Here is a 14,746-nt window from a genome sequence, read left to right on the forward strand (position 1 = left end):
GGATACTGCACCGAACAGCCAAAACAACGCGTCATATCCGTTTTTCTTCTTCTTCTATTGCATTTCTGGCAGAAACGCGTACTAGCGCCCCCTAATGATTCAAATCGAGCACTGACTTAAAGGAATAGTGAATGACAGAGATCTCAAACTCATTTTACATCGTGGGTAACATAAACCAAATTTTAATCTTGAGTGAGCCAGACCAGTGAAACTCTGCTTTCTATCAGTGAACAGAGATTTAAGTACACACTTTAGTATCAGTTTGAAATAAAATAAAACAAGCTGAGCTGAACATGATCCCCTGTTAACAGAAACTAAAATTAGTGCAACTGAACCCAAAACATTTTACATATGCTGACGGAGCTGCAGAAGAGTAAGGACAAAAAAATATCTGCAGGAAGTCGTTTTTTAATTATATTTTATTTTTATTAGCTTTTTACGTCTTGATGCATTCTCAATCATCCAGGTAGGTAAATCTCCAAAGGTTGATTCTGTTTATCTGGATGTAGCATTTTCAGTGGGAGAAACGTTTCGTCACTCATCCAAGTGACTTCTTCAGTCTCAGCTGACTACAGGTTTTCCCAATCTTATAAACAGTACATTTGCATAATGACTGAAACCAGCCCATTGAATGAACAATGGGCTGGGAGGTCAGTTCCTTCATCATGATTATGCAAATTCTCATGACCATTGGTCATGACATGACTGAGAATCTTCACAGACATACCATGACCATTGGTCAACAACCACTGATCAAAGCCCACTGATCACTGGTCATGAGTACCATTCACAGAGAGTTGGGGAATGGCTCACAGCATTGTAAGATGGCGAAAGATGTACCTTTAGGCCCCCTCGTCGATTCAGAGATGGTCTTTCTCTTTTCACATAAATGTGAAAAGGGAAAGACTTTTCATTTATGTGAAAAGGCCTCCTTTTCATTTACGTGAAAATCTTTAGAGAGAAACTTTGTGAGCATTGCAATATGTTGCTGCACTTGTTATCAGAGTGTATAATCCATTCTCACACTCAGCTGCTGTTGCCAAAGATACTCAGCAGACTGAGGAGAAAGGTTATAACAGGGAATACTGGATAGCTGTGTGTGCTCTCCACTCTGTGAAAGAGACTCCGATTTCAGATTTCCTAATAGACTTACGGTGCGTACACACCGAACTTGATAGACGCGACCAGAGCATCAGGTTACAGTTTATTGTCTGGAAGGAAGCTATTCTCTCTAATATGATGTATTCTCAAAGAAAATTAATATACTCATTTATGCGTAGTGAGGTTTTTGATTTCCAATTAAAAATGTAGTATTTTATTTAGATGTGGAGTAGCAGCGACTGTACTCCGAGTTCTCACCACATGATCAAATTCCTCACCCTATTACTATGGAAGAAACTAGCTACCCTTTGGAGAAAAGTCATTTACACTCCTGGTATCTGTGAACCCATTCTTTCAGTCACTACACAGGGCTCATGACCGTAGGTGAGGGTGGAACCATAGATTGACCAGTAAATCCATGGCTTACACTAAGGCTGCATCAAAGCTCAAACCCCAGGAGAGTTAATGGCTTTCCACATTTATTCATTTGACACCTAAAGTTGATTTTTGATTTCCTGAAATTTGTGGATTGAAGTTAATCCACAGTTTTCAGCAGTGAAGGGTTTCAGGGTTTTTGTAGTGGACACTTTTCTCTCCCATCTTTCCCATGATCCCTTAACGCAGCATCAGTGTTACAGGTTGTGACTCCTGTGAACAAACTGACACAGTGTGATATTACAGACATTTAAATCTGTCTTTACTGATGATGTTGAAGCTTCAGTTAACAACTGAAATTTGAAAACCAATAATGCAGAACACAAGAGGCTGCCTTCATCCTGCTAACTGGGGTGGAGAGGAAGGTAAAGCATTGCACCTTAGTTTGTCCATACATTTAACAATTTGCCATGTTTTTAGGATAAACAAGTCCTTTATAATAAAGGTTACTTTATAATAAAGTGCATTGTGTCATAAACATAAACATATGAACATTTCTACTAAAATATACTGCAGAAAGGCAAATATGCATTTTTTTAGTCATAATTACACTCAAACACCGTAGCAAAAGCCAATTTAGCACGTCCTATGTTCTTTATATCCTTTTTATTGGATTTATTCTATATGCTGCCGTGAAAAAAGGTTGCTGTCGAAAAGAGTTTTGAAGCACAAAAATGCAGGACAATAAGAATGCGGACTTTTTCGTGTAAGGAGGGCAGCAACACACCTTTGATGGGTCTAGTCTGCCGTAAATGCAATAGAAGAAGGAAAGCGGAAGTGACGCGACTCTTACTATTCAGCAGCGTCTTCACTATCCGAGAGTTTAAGGAAAGACGAACTGCAGCCGAGGAAATCTCAGAAATTTAAAAGACATCAGTGAAGAGATCAGCTGTCCACGCAGACTGCTGGATATCAGAGATAAAGACACACAGGTGTGTAAAACGGCGTCAATGAGCTAACGCGGGAATGCGACTCCTGTAGGACCCTGATCAGAGCTCAGTTTGCAGGCTCAAATCAGCGAGGAGCTACGAGCTGTTTATAATAGCAATAACACAAGTTTCTCTCTCTTTCGCTCTCTCTTTTTAACGAAAACCTTTCAGCCCAAAGTTCAGTGAGACACGGGAGGAGCATGACTAGTAAAAAGGCGGCTTTACACATTTAAATCAAAGATACCTACAGAGAAAGTGGAGCAGGTCCAAATAGTCCTGAAATACCTCCTATTATGTCTCCTTATTCTAGCTACTTTTTCTTGACCTTGAAGGAAAGCGTAACGAGGTCGATAAAAGGTGTGAGTGAGAATTAATAAGCACTTTAAAAGAGAAGCACAGTTCAGAGAGCTGCAGTGACTCCAGACTCCATCACAGAGTGACGCTGTGCTGACTCCAGTGTGCAAGAGATGGACTACAAATCCCGCAACTGGGTTCTTATAAACGAGGTTTACAGGGGGTTCAATATTCGCCATGTCAGCAATGTTTCTGTTATGTATTCAATAAATTACAATGGTGTATACATATACATCTCTACTTATATTTATTAGTTCTTTTTTTATCCAGGTAAAAATGTCATTTCAAAGAGAGTCCTGGAATCATGGCAGCAAACGTCAAAAAAACATGTACCACATAAGCACATAACAATTAAAACAAATACAATATCCTGTACAAACATGTGAAAAATATAGAGTAACAGATCATTAAGAGCAACCAGTCTAGACCAGTTAATGGCACTTGCTGGGTTCCCCCTAGACTCTAAGCAGGGAATTTACCCAATGTGTTGTATAATATGTAATATGTTATGTGATTAGGTAGAGGATCATTAGCGGGTCCTTTTGTCCCTCTCGGGGAGACACTCCCACAGGGCTTAGATCTGAGACTCTCCACCATTTGACCCTAGAACTGAAGAAGCTTCTCGGATGAGAGGTGAAACGTCTTCAAGCAACTTCAAGAAGTCCAGACGCTTTTCTTTCCAAGCTCCTTAGACTATAATATGTAATATAAATTTATGCAATGTCATTTTATTTAAATTTGTATAGATTATATTATATCTTATATACCTATTATGATATGCTATCTTATATTACAATGTAAATTTGAAGAGAAATTTATTTTGACAGTAGTCGTAACAGTAATAAAAATAATATATTACTAAAAATAACACCACTGATGGTGAAAAAACAACCACATAACAGCAGTAACCTGTTGTGTATCTCTTATGTGTTTGTGGAGATGTGCATGGCTTCAGCCCCAGGTGTCTGATCAAGGTCAGAAACGGATTCCAGATGTCATTAAATTACAGTTTTTGTTACTGTGGGAGGAAGTTATTCTCTGTAATGTGATGTGTCATTACCCAGAGCTCATGAGCGACTAATGTGGAGATGGATGCGTAGGTGAGGGTGGGACCATAAACTGACGGCTTTGCTTTTACGCTCAGGTCTCTCATCACCACAACAGACATCACTGCACTGATGTCTGTTATCGGAGAGTGGCATTATGTCTGGAGCCTATCTCAGCTGTGATAGTGCAGGAAGCTTGGTACACCCTGGACACATAGAGAGAGACAACCATTCTTACTCACATTCTTGCCTATGGGCAACCAATCACCAATTAACCTAACCCCACTAACTGCATGCCTTTGAACTATGGGAGGAAGCTGGAGTACCCGGAGAGAACCCACATGTACCACATAAGCGATATGGGATATGTTGTCAAAAAGAGTGTGTAATTGGCAGGTAGATGCCTCAAAGCTGTGAGTACAGCACCAAAACGTTATTTCTATTATGTTACTTTTGACAGAGTCCTCACTATAAGTGTTTACAGTGGAACTGCACATATTGCTGTTCCTCAGTAATGTTGGTTTTTGATGAAACATGGCAGAACTTAAATGAACTGTCTTCGCAGTTGTGCACACTCACTGAGCTACTAATGTGGAGATGGATGCAAATGAGAATATTGCAACTTAAAGCTTTTCACTGCTGTTGGAGTACTAGTTAATACAACCCCCCGTAAGAATGTATCGCCAATATATATAAAAACAATCTTATCATTCCTCCACTTTATTTATTGTTTCATATTTTGTCTCGAAACATTTGTCACATTTGTGTTTCCCTGTCATCTCATTAGTAACCTTTTTGTTGTGTCCGTTTGTCCCTCAAGACCTCCCACAACAACATGAAGTGTGAGGAAGAGGAGGGTCTGGATGACCAGCAGGTCTGTAACCAGGAGAGAAATTCCAGTCTGAACAAGCAGGGCCCAGAGCTCCCACAGATTAAAGAGGAACAGGAGGAAGTTTCCACCAGTCAGGATGTAGACTCGCTTGTAGTGAAGCAGGAGGCCGAAGGAATCATCGTCTGGACTGGGGAAGAGCGGCTCAGACTACTGGATACCATCTGGAAATGTGAAAAACACGACAAAGGCATGTAATGTTCTTAGTAAAAACAAATATGACTCGTGTAGGATTCCAAACGAAACACCAAATTACTTTTACTTTTAGAGGTAGAGGATGAATTTAAGAGCCAAATGCAAGTATCATTATACCTCTCTTTCCTAAGCTAAATCTATACTTTGTGTCAGTCAGCTGATAAACTAACTTAGACTGAAGAATTTAAGTTCTTCAGTCCAAGAACTTAAATTCTTAGACTGAAGAGTTGAGACTAGATTTTAATGCAGCATTTTGTCCAAACTGAATACAATACTTTGCTTATTGAAGCTGAATCATTTTGAAATTCTTTATATTTACCCACAAATGTTGCTAAAAGTTTAGAAAGAAATAATCTTGAGAATGTAATTAATGGTACAACCCGAAAATAACATAAGATAGAACTTAATTTATTCCCAGTTAGATGTTTGTGCTCAGTAAACATAGTAAAAACATTGTTACTGCCTTGAAAACTCCAAGGATAGGAAATTTAATTCCAGATAGCGAAAACAGGACAAGATCCAAATATTTTAATAACAAACAATAAAATATTATGTTGCATACATAAATATTTTTTGTTTAATTCATCTTTTAACTTCTGAATTCTGAGTTAGTATTATTCAAGTAAAACATCATTCAGTTTTGGTCATAATTTAGACATTTAAATTGTTTTAGTCTAGTTTAAGTTAACTAAATATCATAAAACTTTCATGGACTAAATCTAAAGTTGATTTAATTGACTAAACTATAAAGGGTAAAAGTTTGTTGGGTTTTTACTGGAGAGTGTTGCTCCACATGGTTTGCAAAGCATCTTATTTTTGTTGACATCATATCTGAAATGTCTCCGTGCATGTAGTTTTCTCTGCCTCCTAAATGTTGAGATTTCGTCGCATTTTCATGAGAAATTGGAGGCATGGGAGTTGGCTAAACCCACTCTCCGAACCTGTTTACCAGGTGCAGATTAAATGTGCACATCTAACGTCAAGAAGATTACTTCTGATTGCATCACTTACAAATTTGTCCGGCCTTTCTAAACAAATGACATTGTTCTGATTGGCTCGCATCTCCGGAATATTTTCATCTCTTTATTATTCGTGGACAGTAGAAATATCACTTCATTTCATTATAGTTTTTGTCCTTGTGCAGTAGTATTTATTTAGTTATCCTGTATTTTAATGCTTTAAATGCCCCCTTGTCTTCTGCTTTAATCCGGACACTTTTTTGTTGCTTTCCCACAGCCCCTGGACTTTATAGGGGAATGTAACAGATGGGGGCTCATCTGGAATTTCAAAAAAGGAGGTCTGAAAGCAATAATACTTTTTTGTTATATTTATTCTGTTGGTCAAATATACATGCGCTTTGCCGGAGAGATGGAGGTTCTTTTGGATAGGTGTTGCTCTCCAAGCAGAGCTGGTCAATTTGCTTCATCGTGAGAGTTCTTTAGAATCCTTCTTTAGGAACTCTGTGTTTATCTAAATTATGCAGGGGTACTACTTTGCAGAAGACTTCCATGCTGGCTGAGAAGAAAGTGCTGCTCTTGACAAAAGCAGAGAATCTTGGCTACCGGACTAAGAAAGATGTCAGCTGTGGTGGAGAGCATTCACACTGTGTGCATAAATGCTTAACAGCTCTTTCATGTGGTGAACAAAATATGGGTTTGATCACCGCGTGGTGTAATGTGATCATATTCCTCCATCTTGACAGTGTAAAACTTTAGGTTCTGCAACTCTTGGAATAAATATAAAATTTTCACCAATTGCTATTTTATATACAAAATATACAAGAAATATACAAAAATCTATATTTCTAAATATAATCGTAGTAGTCCTAACCAACTGGTATAGTAGTGGTGGACAAGCAGAGGACAATGGCCATAGTAATAAAGGTAGATAATACCAAGTGATAGCAACATCAGGATGAAGGAGAACGAGAAGCTTAAGAAATTACAAGGGCTGAGAGAAAAGGGGGAGGAAACATTGGTTTCAGTGGTAATTGAAGCACTCTGTTGCAGTGACCCTCAAGCTAGGCGAGTGGCTCCAGCAGATCCTAGGAACAACATCCAAGATCTCTGTCCAGAACAATGCAGTCAAACATTGTTCGAACAGCAAAGATACTGCGCAGTAGCCTCAAGCTCCCAGGCCTCTGGTAGAGGACCCAAGTTTGAAGGATAAAGACTGCTCGCTGAGTGAGAGGGGAATTCATATATATATATATATATATAAGGGGTGCAACGATACACAAAATTCACGGTTCGGTTCGGTTCGATACTTTGGTGTCACAGTTCGATATTTTTTCGATACAAAAAAATGTTCATGCCTTTTTAATTTGTCATTTATTAAAATTATAAATATATATTTTAACTCAAAAGTACAGTTTTTAAATTTAATGTTGCTGAAACAACAAAGTAATAAATCTATCTGCTCGAGAAATCCCTCATCTTTGGAAAAAGAGAGTTTATTACAGAGAAATGGCTCTTTCCAAAATAAAAGCTATACTATACGCTTCTTCTGGGGTATATTCTCAGCAGCATATTAAACATATCAGGTCCCCATAAGGAGAATCATGTGCTAACGGCTGTCTAAATGACTCGGGTAAAGTCTGTAGCATGCGTGCTTGTTGTTTTTGTCTGCTTCCACTTGTCTTCGCACTAGGATGATGTCGGAGTAAATGTGCAGTCATATTCATTGTGTTCCCACTAGTGCTGTCAGCGTTAATCTCGTTGAAACGCCACAACACGGCAAATCTCCGTTAATGAGCTACCGCGGATCGCCCCGTGCGTGGGGCTGGACGGCGTCAACACGTTAACAAGCTAACTCCGCTAACGCACTAGTTCCCACCAATGTAATTGAGCATTGCGTGGCACATCCGACATACTGTTTTACTTTTGTCCATGACGCGCTTACCTTCAGGGTCATACTTCACATGAAGACCAAAATAGTTCCAAACGCCAGATCTGAATGAGGGTGGGGGAGGTTCAATTTGCCATGTTGCAACGAGCAACTTCTGTCTCGCTAGCTTGCGCTCAGTGGATATTTATTTTTTTATTACTTTGTCGTTTCAGCAACATTAAATTTAAAAACTGTACTTTTGAGTTAAAATATATATTTATAATTTTAATAAATGACAAATTAAAAAAGCATGAACATTTTTTTGTATCGAAAAAATATCGAACCGTGACACCAAAGTATCGAACCGAACCGAACCGTGAATTTTGTGTATCGTTGCACCCCTAATATATGTATATATATATATATGTATATATATATATATATATGTATATATATATATATGTATATATATGTATATATATATATATATATATATATATATGTATGTATATATATATGTATATATATATATATGTATATATGTGTGTATATATATATATATATATATATATATATATGTATATATGTATATATATATATATATATATATATATGGAGAGAGAGAGAGATATCTTTACAGCTCTTTCTATATATATCCACTATACAGTGTGTGCGCACAGTTATTAAGCAAGTGAGTATTTTGGCCATATCAGACTTTTTATGCATATTTTCAAACTTTGAGCTGTATAAACTTGAGTGCTTATTGGATTTAAGCATATCAGGTGATGTGTATTAGCGTAATGAGTGAAGGTGTGGTCTAAGGAAATCAACACTCTATATAAATGTGTGTATAATTTTTAGGCAGCTTCTCTTCCTCAGGCAAAATGGGCCAAAAAAGAGATTTAAAAGACTCTGAAAAGTCAAAAATTGTGAACTGTCTTTCAGAGGGATGCAGCACTCTTGAAATTGCTCAAATATTGGGGCGTGACCACAGGACCATCAAACGTTTTGTTGCAAATAGCAAACAGCGTCGAAAGAAATGTATCGGGGCAAAAACATACAAATTAACTGCCAAAGATTTGAGAATTTTTTTTAGAAGGCACTTTCTTCAAGCAGTGGTACGGGAAAAAATCTGCATCTTTCAAGAAGACCATGAATTTTATGGAGGACAATGCTCCATCGCATGCCTCGAAGTATTCCACTGGGTGGCTAGCCTTAGGGATGAAAACAATAATGACATGGCCCCCTTCCTCTCCGGACCTAAAGCCTATTGAGAGCCTGTGGGCCCTGCTAAACGGGAGATTTACAGGATGGGAAAACAGTACACCTCTCTGAACAGTGTCTGGGATGCTGTGGTTGCTGCTGCACAAAAGGTTGGTCATCAACCGATTAAGACGCTAACAGACTCCATGAAATTAAGGCTTATGACAGTTATTGAAAAGAAGGGTGGTTATATTGGTCACTGATTTTTTTTTTGACATGTCAGAAATGTTTATATGTAAATTTTGAGTTGTTTTATTATTTTCATCTGTTAAAGTGAAAATAGTCTTTTATCCGATGTGTTTTTCTATTATGTTTGTCCCTTCAGACTTCCCGCAACAACATGTCTGTAAGCAAGAGGAGGATCTGGATGACCAGCAGGTTTTTAACCAGGGGGGCAACTTCTGTCTGGACCAGGAGGACCCAGAGCTTTCACAGATTAAAGAGGAACCAGAGGAACTCTGCACTAGTCAGGTGCTTGTGCTGAAGGTCGAGACTGATACCTTTATGGTGACTTCTACTTATGAGGAACCTGAACCAAACAGTGACCAGCTTCTTTCTTACAACTCTCCTGAACCAGAAAGTCGAGATGAGGATGAAAGTGAGCATGTGGACTCAGGATCAAATAGAAATGCAAAGCCTGAGAAGAGAGGACATCACAGAAACAGTAACAAAGCAGACAGCTGTCCTGTGTCAGAGAGTCAGTGTGAAACTGACACAAGTAAAAAGTCTTTAAAATGTGACACTTGTGGAAAAACCTTTGAATATAAATACAAACTGACAAAACATCAGAGAGTCCACACAGGTGAGAAGCCACATTCTTGTAGCACTTGTGGAAAGATTTTTAGTTACCTGTCTGCGTTAAAAACTCACATGAGAAGTCACACAGGTGAGAAGCCATATTCTTGTAGCACTTGTGGAAAAATATTTAGTTACCTGTCTGCATTAAAAACTCACATGAGAAGTCACACAGGTGAGAAACCACATTGTTGTAGCACATGTGGGAAAAGGTTCAGTGATCTGATGAACTTGAAATCTCATATAAGAGTCCATACTGGTGAGAAGCCATATTCCTGTAGCACCTGTGGAAAAAGATACAGTGATAGGACGAACTTGAAAACTCACATGAGAATTCACACAGGTGAGAAGCCATATTCCTGTAACATCTGTGGAAAAAGATACAGTGATAGGACAAACTTGAAAACTCACATGAGAACGCACACAGGTGAAAAGCCATATTTCTGTAGCGCCTGTGCAAAAAGATTCACTTATAGGATACAGTTGAGAAGACACATGAAAATCCATGTTGGTTAAAAGCTTCCTACTTAGATAATGTATGAAAGCTGTTAGGTGGAACAGTTTGTTAATAGTGGAGCCCTCATGTTCATGAGGAGCCATTTTATTTAAAAATAGCGCCTTTCAGAGCACCCAAGGACACGGTACAACAAATAAAAGATATATATACAGTGGAACCCTGGCTTATGAAGACCCCATTTAAGGAAAAATTAAAGTTACAAAGGCACTTAATGGCAATATTTCTGCCCGTAGTATGGCAAAATGCCCACGTAACGAAAATGCCCGTACATTAATTAACGGAAATGTAAGTTTTCGTTTTAATGTTTAGAATTAAATTCCTTAATGTTATGTACATGTACACGTACGTATCTATGCTTTCTTCAGCCTCCGCCACCTCCTCCTCCACCAAGAACTTCATCTTCAGCCAGCATCGCCTCACTCAAAAGGCAATGGAAAAAGGTGCTTTGACTTACGAAATTCTTGACTTACGAAAGACCCTCTGGAACAAATTAATTTTGTAAGTTGGGGTTCCACTGTATATTAAAAACAAACAAACAGAAAAACTGGAAATATACACAATAATAAGAGTAACAGATAAATGCTAAGAGCATGCAGAGGTTTAAACATAAGCAATTTTAAACAGGTGAGTTTTGAGGGTAGGAGTTGTAGCCTTGGATTGCCAAGCAGAGAGGTGTGTCAGCCAAGAAAGTGCCACAACATTCAGAGTATTGAGAAACTCATCCACCCCAGCACCCCTGCCACCAAGGAGTTGTTTAACTACCTCAATGACCTCAGCCCCAGTAACGGGCAAGTCATCCCCCTAGTCTCCAGACTCTACTTCATGTACAGAAAGCATGTCAGTGGGATTCAGAAAATCCTTCAGGTTTTCTATTTCTTGTTTCCTCAGTTCAAGTCAGCAGCGCCCCACCCATACTATACACCATATAAGTACAGCACCACTTTGCCCACCTGAGTCACTTGGTAGTTTGCCAGAATCCCTTTGAGGCAGACCAAAAGTCTTGTTTCATGGCTTAACCTGACTCCTGCACCAGAGTTTTTGTTTGAGCTTCTTCCAGAGCCACACTCTGCTTGGCCCAGTGGAATCTGTTTCCTTTGGAATCCCACAGGATAACCGAGCCCAAAAGGAGCTCTTTCAGTTTGACAACTCCCTTCACCTTGGTTATTCACCATCTGGTTTCACCTCTCATCCGAGAAGCTTCTTCAGTTTTACGGGTCAAATGGTGGAGAGTCCCAGATTTAAACCCAGTGGGAGTATCCCCCCAAAGAGGGACAAAAGGACTCGCTGATGATCCTCTACCTTATCACATGAGCCAAGGTGTGAAAACGGGTGTGGGTCACAATCAGCCAGGGTTTCGGGTGAGGTCATTGTGAAACCTAGCCCAACCCTATCATGTGATTTCCTGGGGTCAGATGGCCCAGGGTGTGAACGGGCATTAAAGTGTCTGGGAAGGGAACTCAAAACCGGATTATAGATGGCAGACAGTTGGTGTCGTAAGCCACTGCCTCTGTTCAAAGATGGTCGCTCACAGTGGACATAAATGGCTTCTTTTACTCCTCTTTCAAACCATCTGTCTTCTCTGTCCAAAATGTGAACATTGGCATCCTCGAAAGAGGTCACTCTTTCGAGGATGCCAATGTTCACGCCTTAATGCCTGTTCACACCCTGGGCCATCTGACCTCAGGAAATCACATGATAGGGTGGGGCCAGGTTTCACAATGAGCTCACCCGAAACCCTGGCTGATTGTGACCCACACCCATTTTCACACCTTGGCTCATGTGATAGGGTAGAGGATCATCAGCGGGTCCTTTTGTCCCTCTTTGGGGGGTTACTCCCACTGGGTTTAAATCTGGGACTCCCCACCATTTGACCCTTAGAACTGAAGAAGCTTCTCGGAAGAGAGGTTAAACGTCTTCAAGCAACATCAAGAAGTCCAGACGCTTTTCTTTCCAAGCTCCTTAGACTGCGATGACCTGGATGACTGAGAACCTTCACAGACAAAGCTGGATATTCTGAACTGTCATTCAGCTATAATCAGGACCGGTTCCCTGACCCAAAGGTGCAGGGGAAAAGACACACTTGTCCATTGGGAAAAGATAAGATAGGATAAGATAAGATAACCTTTATTAGTCCCACGCATGGGAAATTTGTTGTACAGACAGTGAACTTGGTGGGATATGAGTATACCCATCCCTACCTGTTGCCTTTCTACGTATGGGGAATCTCCAGTTTGGAAGAGTCTGGAACATCTCCAGAGCCTGAGCCATGCATTCAGGTGAACCTTACTATGTCTATGAGTCTCTCTCAACCTCATGCACTAGCTCAGATTTATTTCCTACCAGAGAGGTGACATTCTATTTGTCAACTTGAGTTTTCCTACCATGAGCCAGGGTTACAACTCCTGGAGTGTCTGCCCTTCACTGCGACCCAAAGAGCATTGCACCCGACCTCTACGGTGCTTTCTGCAGGTGCTGAGTCCACAAGAGCCCATGTTGCCTCTTTGGGCTGTGCCTGCTCAAGCCCCATGGGTTAAGGTGTGCCCACCAGGTGTTCTCTCTTGAGCCTCCTCCCTAGGCCTGGCATTAGGGATAGGCACCAGTATCCATGTCCTGGGCAGGGTGAACTGGTCCCTTGTTTTTCTTGCTTCAAAGGGGTCACTTAAATCGCTCATCGTTGGCCCCTCACACAGGAACAATTTGCCTGGGAGAACCTACCAGGGTCAAGCCTCTGACATCATAGCCACTGTGATCACTGGGACAAACAAGCCCCTCTGGCTAATTTTACATTCGTCTGTATTTGTACTTTTGTTATTCTTTTAAGTTGTAGAGGTGATACTTAAAACATTAGCTGTAGATTGAAGTTCTTAATTGTTTTTACTAAACTAAGCTTTGTTGTACAAAATAAAGCATGAATTTTTTTTGGCTTGTTGCTTTTGTTTAATAGCCTAGATTTCTCTATCATTCAATAAAGAGGTTTTACTACACAGGAGTAGAAGCTGTAAATTGACACACACAAGACAAAAATATCGAGTCATTATCAATTCATATGTTGTGATGTAAGGTTAAATTTCATTATGCACTTAAAAGTTATGTTTATAAAGTTTACATAAAAACTTAAATAAACCTTTTTGAGACCAACTCTTTTTCTGAACTGTAATCTCTAAGACAGGGGTGTCCAAACATTTTGCAAAGAGGGCCAGATTTGGTGAGGTGAAAATGTGTGGGGGCCCACCATTCAGCCTGACATTCTTTGAACCATTAGCATTAAATGCAAATTACGTATTGAAATAATTTTTTTTTTAAATTGAAAATGGCATAGTTATTATTTCTTCACATAAACACAAATTCAAACAAGTTTTTATCCACATACAATAAAGAAAACGTCTGTCTAGGGGGAAAAAAACTTCAGGAAGATTAAACGTATCTGAGTTTGTTTTAAATATTAAATATTATTCACTATTAAATGCTCCCTGTAAACTGCTGGATTCAAAACATGTGAGCACAGGCATATTATAACACTGACTGAATCAGTGTATCACTCGCTCTTTTCTTTTTTTAATTGACAAAGAACAAATGTATATTATTTGATTTTTAATTGCCTATCAAAAAGGAAATAGTACTTGTTTTTATTATTTCAATTTGAGATTTGGATCAAAAATATGAAATGGAAAAAAGGACTGCTGGAACAAATTTAATTTTAAAATTTAATTTGTCTGGTTTACGAGACCTGGTTTCATTGTCCATTGAAAAATTAAAGAATTAATGATACATGGATTGAAAAGAGTCTGTGCATATTCAAAATTGGGGTTTTGATCATCAGAAAAAAAGAATATAAGTATGAAATAAATTCACTGATATTTTAGAATTTATTCACCTCAGAAGACTAAACCAATAGCCTGCATTAATTTGAAGGGTGATACAGAGATCTTGACTACATTGAAAAAGCCAGGTCTTACTCAAAGACAGTGGTTTTATGTTACACAGGTGAAAGTCAGTTAGTCTTTATCTTAGAGCTTAAAATTGGAGCCTAAAATATGAAATCGTTGTTCTGCCATCTTTAATGTTTTATTTAAATTCAGAACCTATTTTAAGATTAATTTCTCACACAGTACTCTGGTGTAATAATAATAATAATAATAATAATATATTATTATTATTATTACACTTTATTTGTGGGCACCTGTCTAATACTGAAGGTCACCTTACATAGCATAGAAGACAAACTCATTCTCAGGATCATGTTATTTTCGGACTCTACTGCAGAAGAGTATCAAATAAGTTTTTGCAAAATCTGCAGACAGTTACTGCTTGGTTTCTTTAGGAGTATGAAACGGTGATTTACTGTTTACGTCTTTCAGATCAGTAACACCATCTGGGCCGGTTCTAGACAGGCATA

At 38.9% G+C, this 14,746-nt stretch overlaps 1 protein-coding gene across 1 annotated transcript; it reads left to right on the top strand.

The window, feature by feature from the left end:
- Window positions 1-2,343: 2,343 nt before the first annotated feature.
- Window positions 2,344-11,606, top strand: LOC134616988 (zinc finger protein 771-like). Its single transcript, XM_063462131.1, has 3 exons — window positions 2,344-2,468; window positions 4,686-4,944; window positions 9,364-11,606. The coding sequence occupies exons 2-3, from the start codon at window positions 4,701-4,703 to the stop codon at window positions 10,347-10,349; spliced, it is 1,230 nt and encodes a 409-aa protein (XP_063318201.1). The 5' UTR covers window positions 2,344-2,468; window positions 4,686-4,700; the 3' UTR covers window positions 10,350-11,606.
- The last annotated feature ends 3,140 nt before the right edge of the window (window positions 11,607-14,746 follow it).

The sequence above is a fragment of the Pelmatolapia mariae genome, linkage group LG18 (genome assembly GCF_036321145.2).
Source record: "Pelmatolapia mariae isolate MD_Pm_ZW linkage group LG18, Pm_UMD_F_2, whole genome shotgun sequence".
NCBI classification, from domain to species: domain Eukaryota; kingdom Metazoa; phylum Chordata; class Actinopteri; order Cichliformes; family Cichlidae; genus Pelmatolapia; species Pelmatolapia mariae.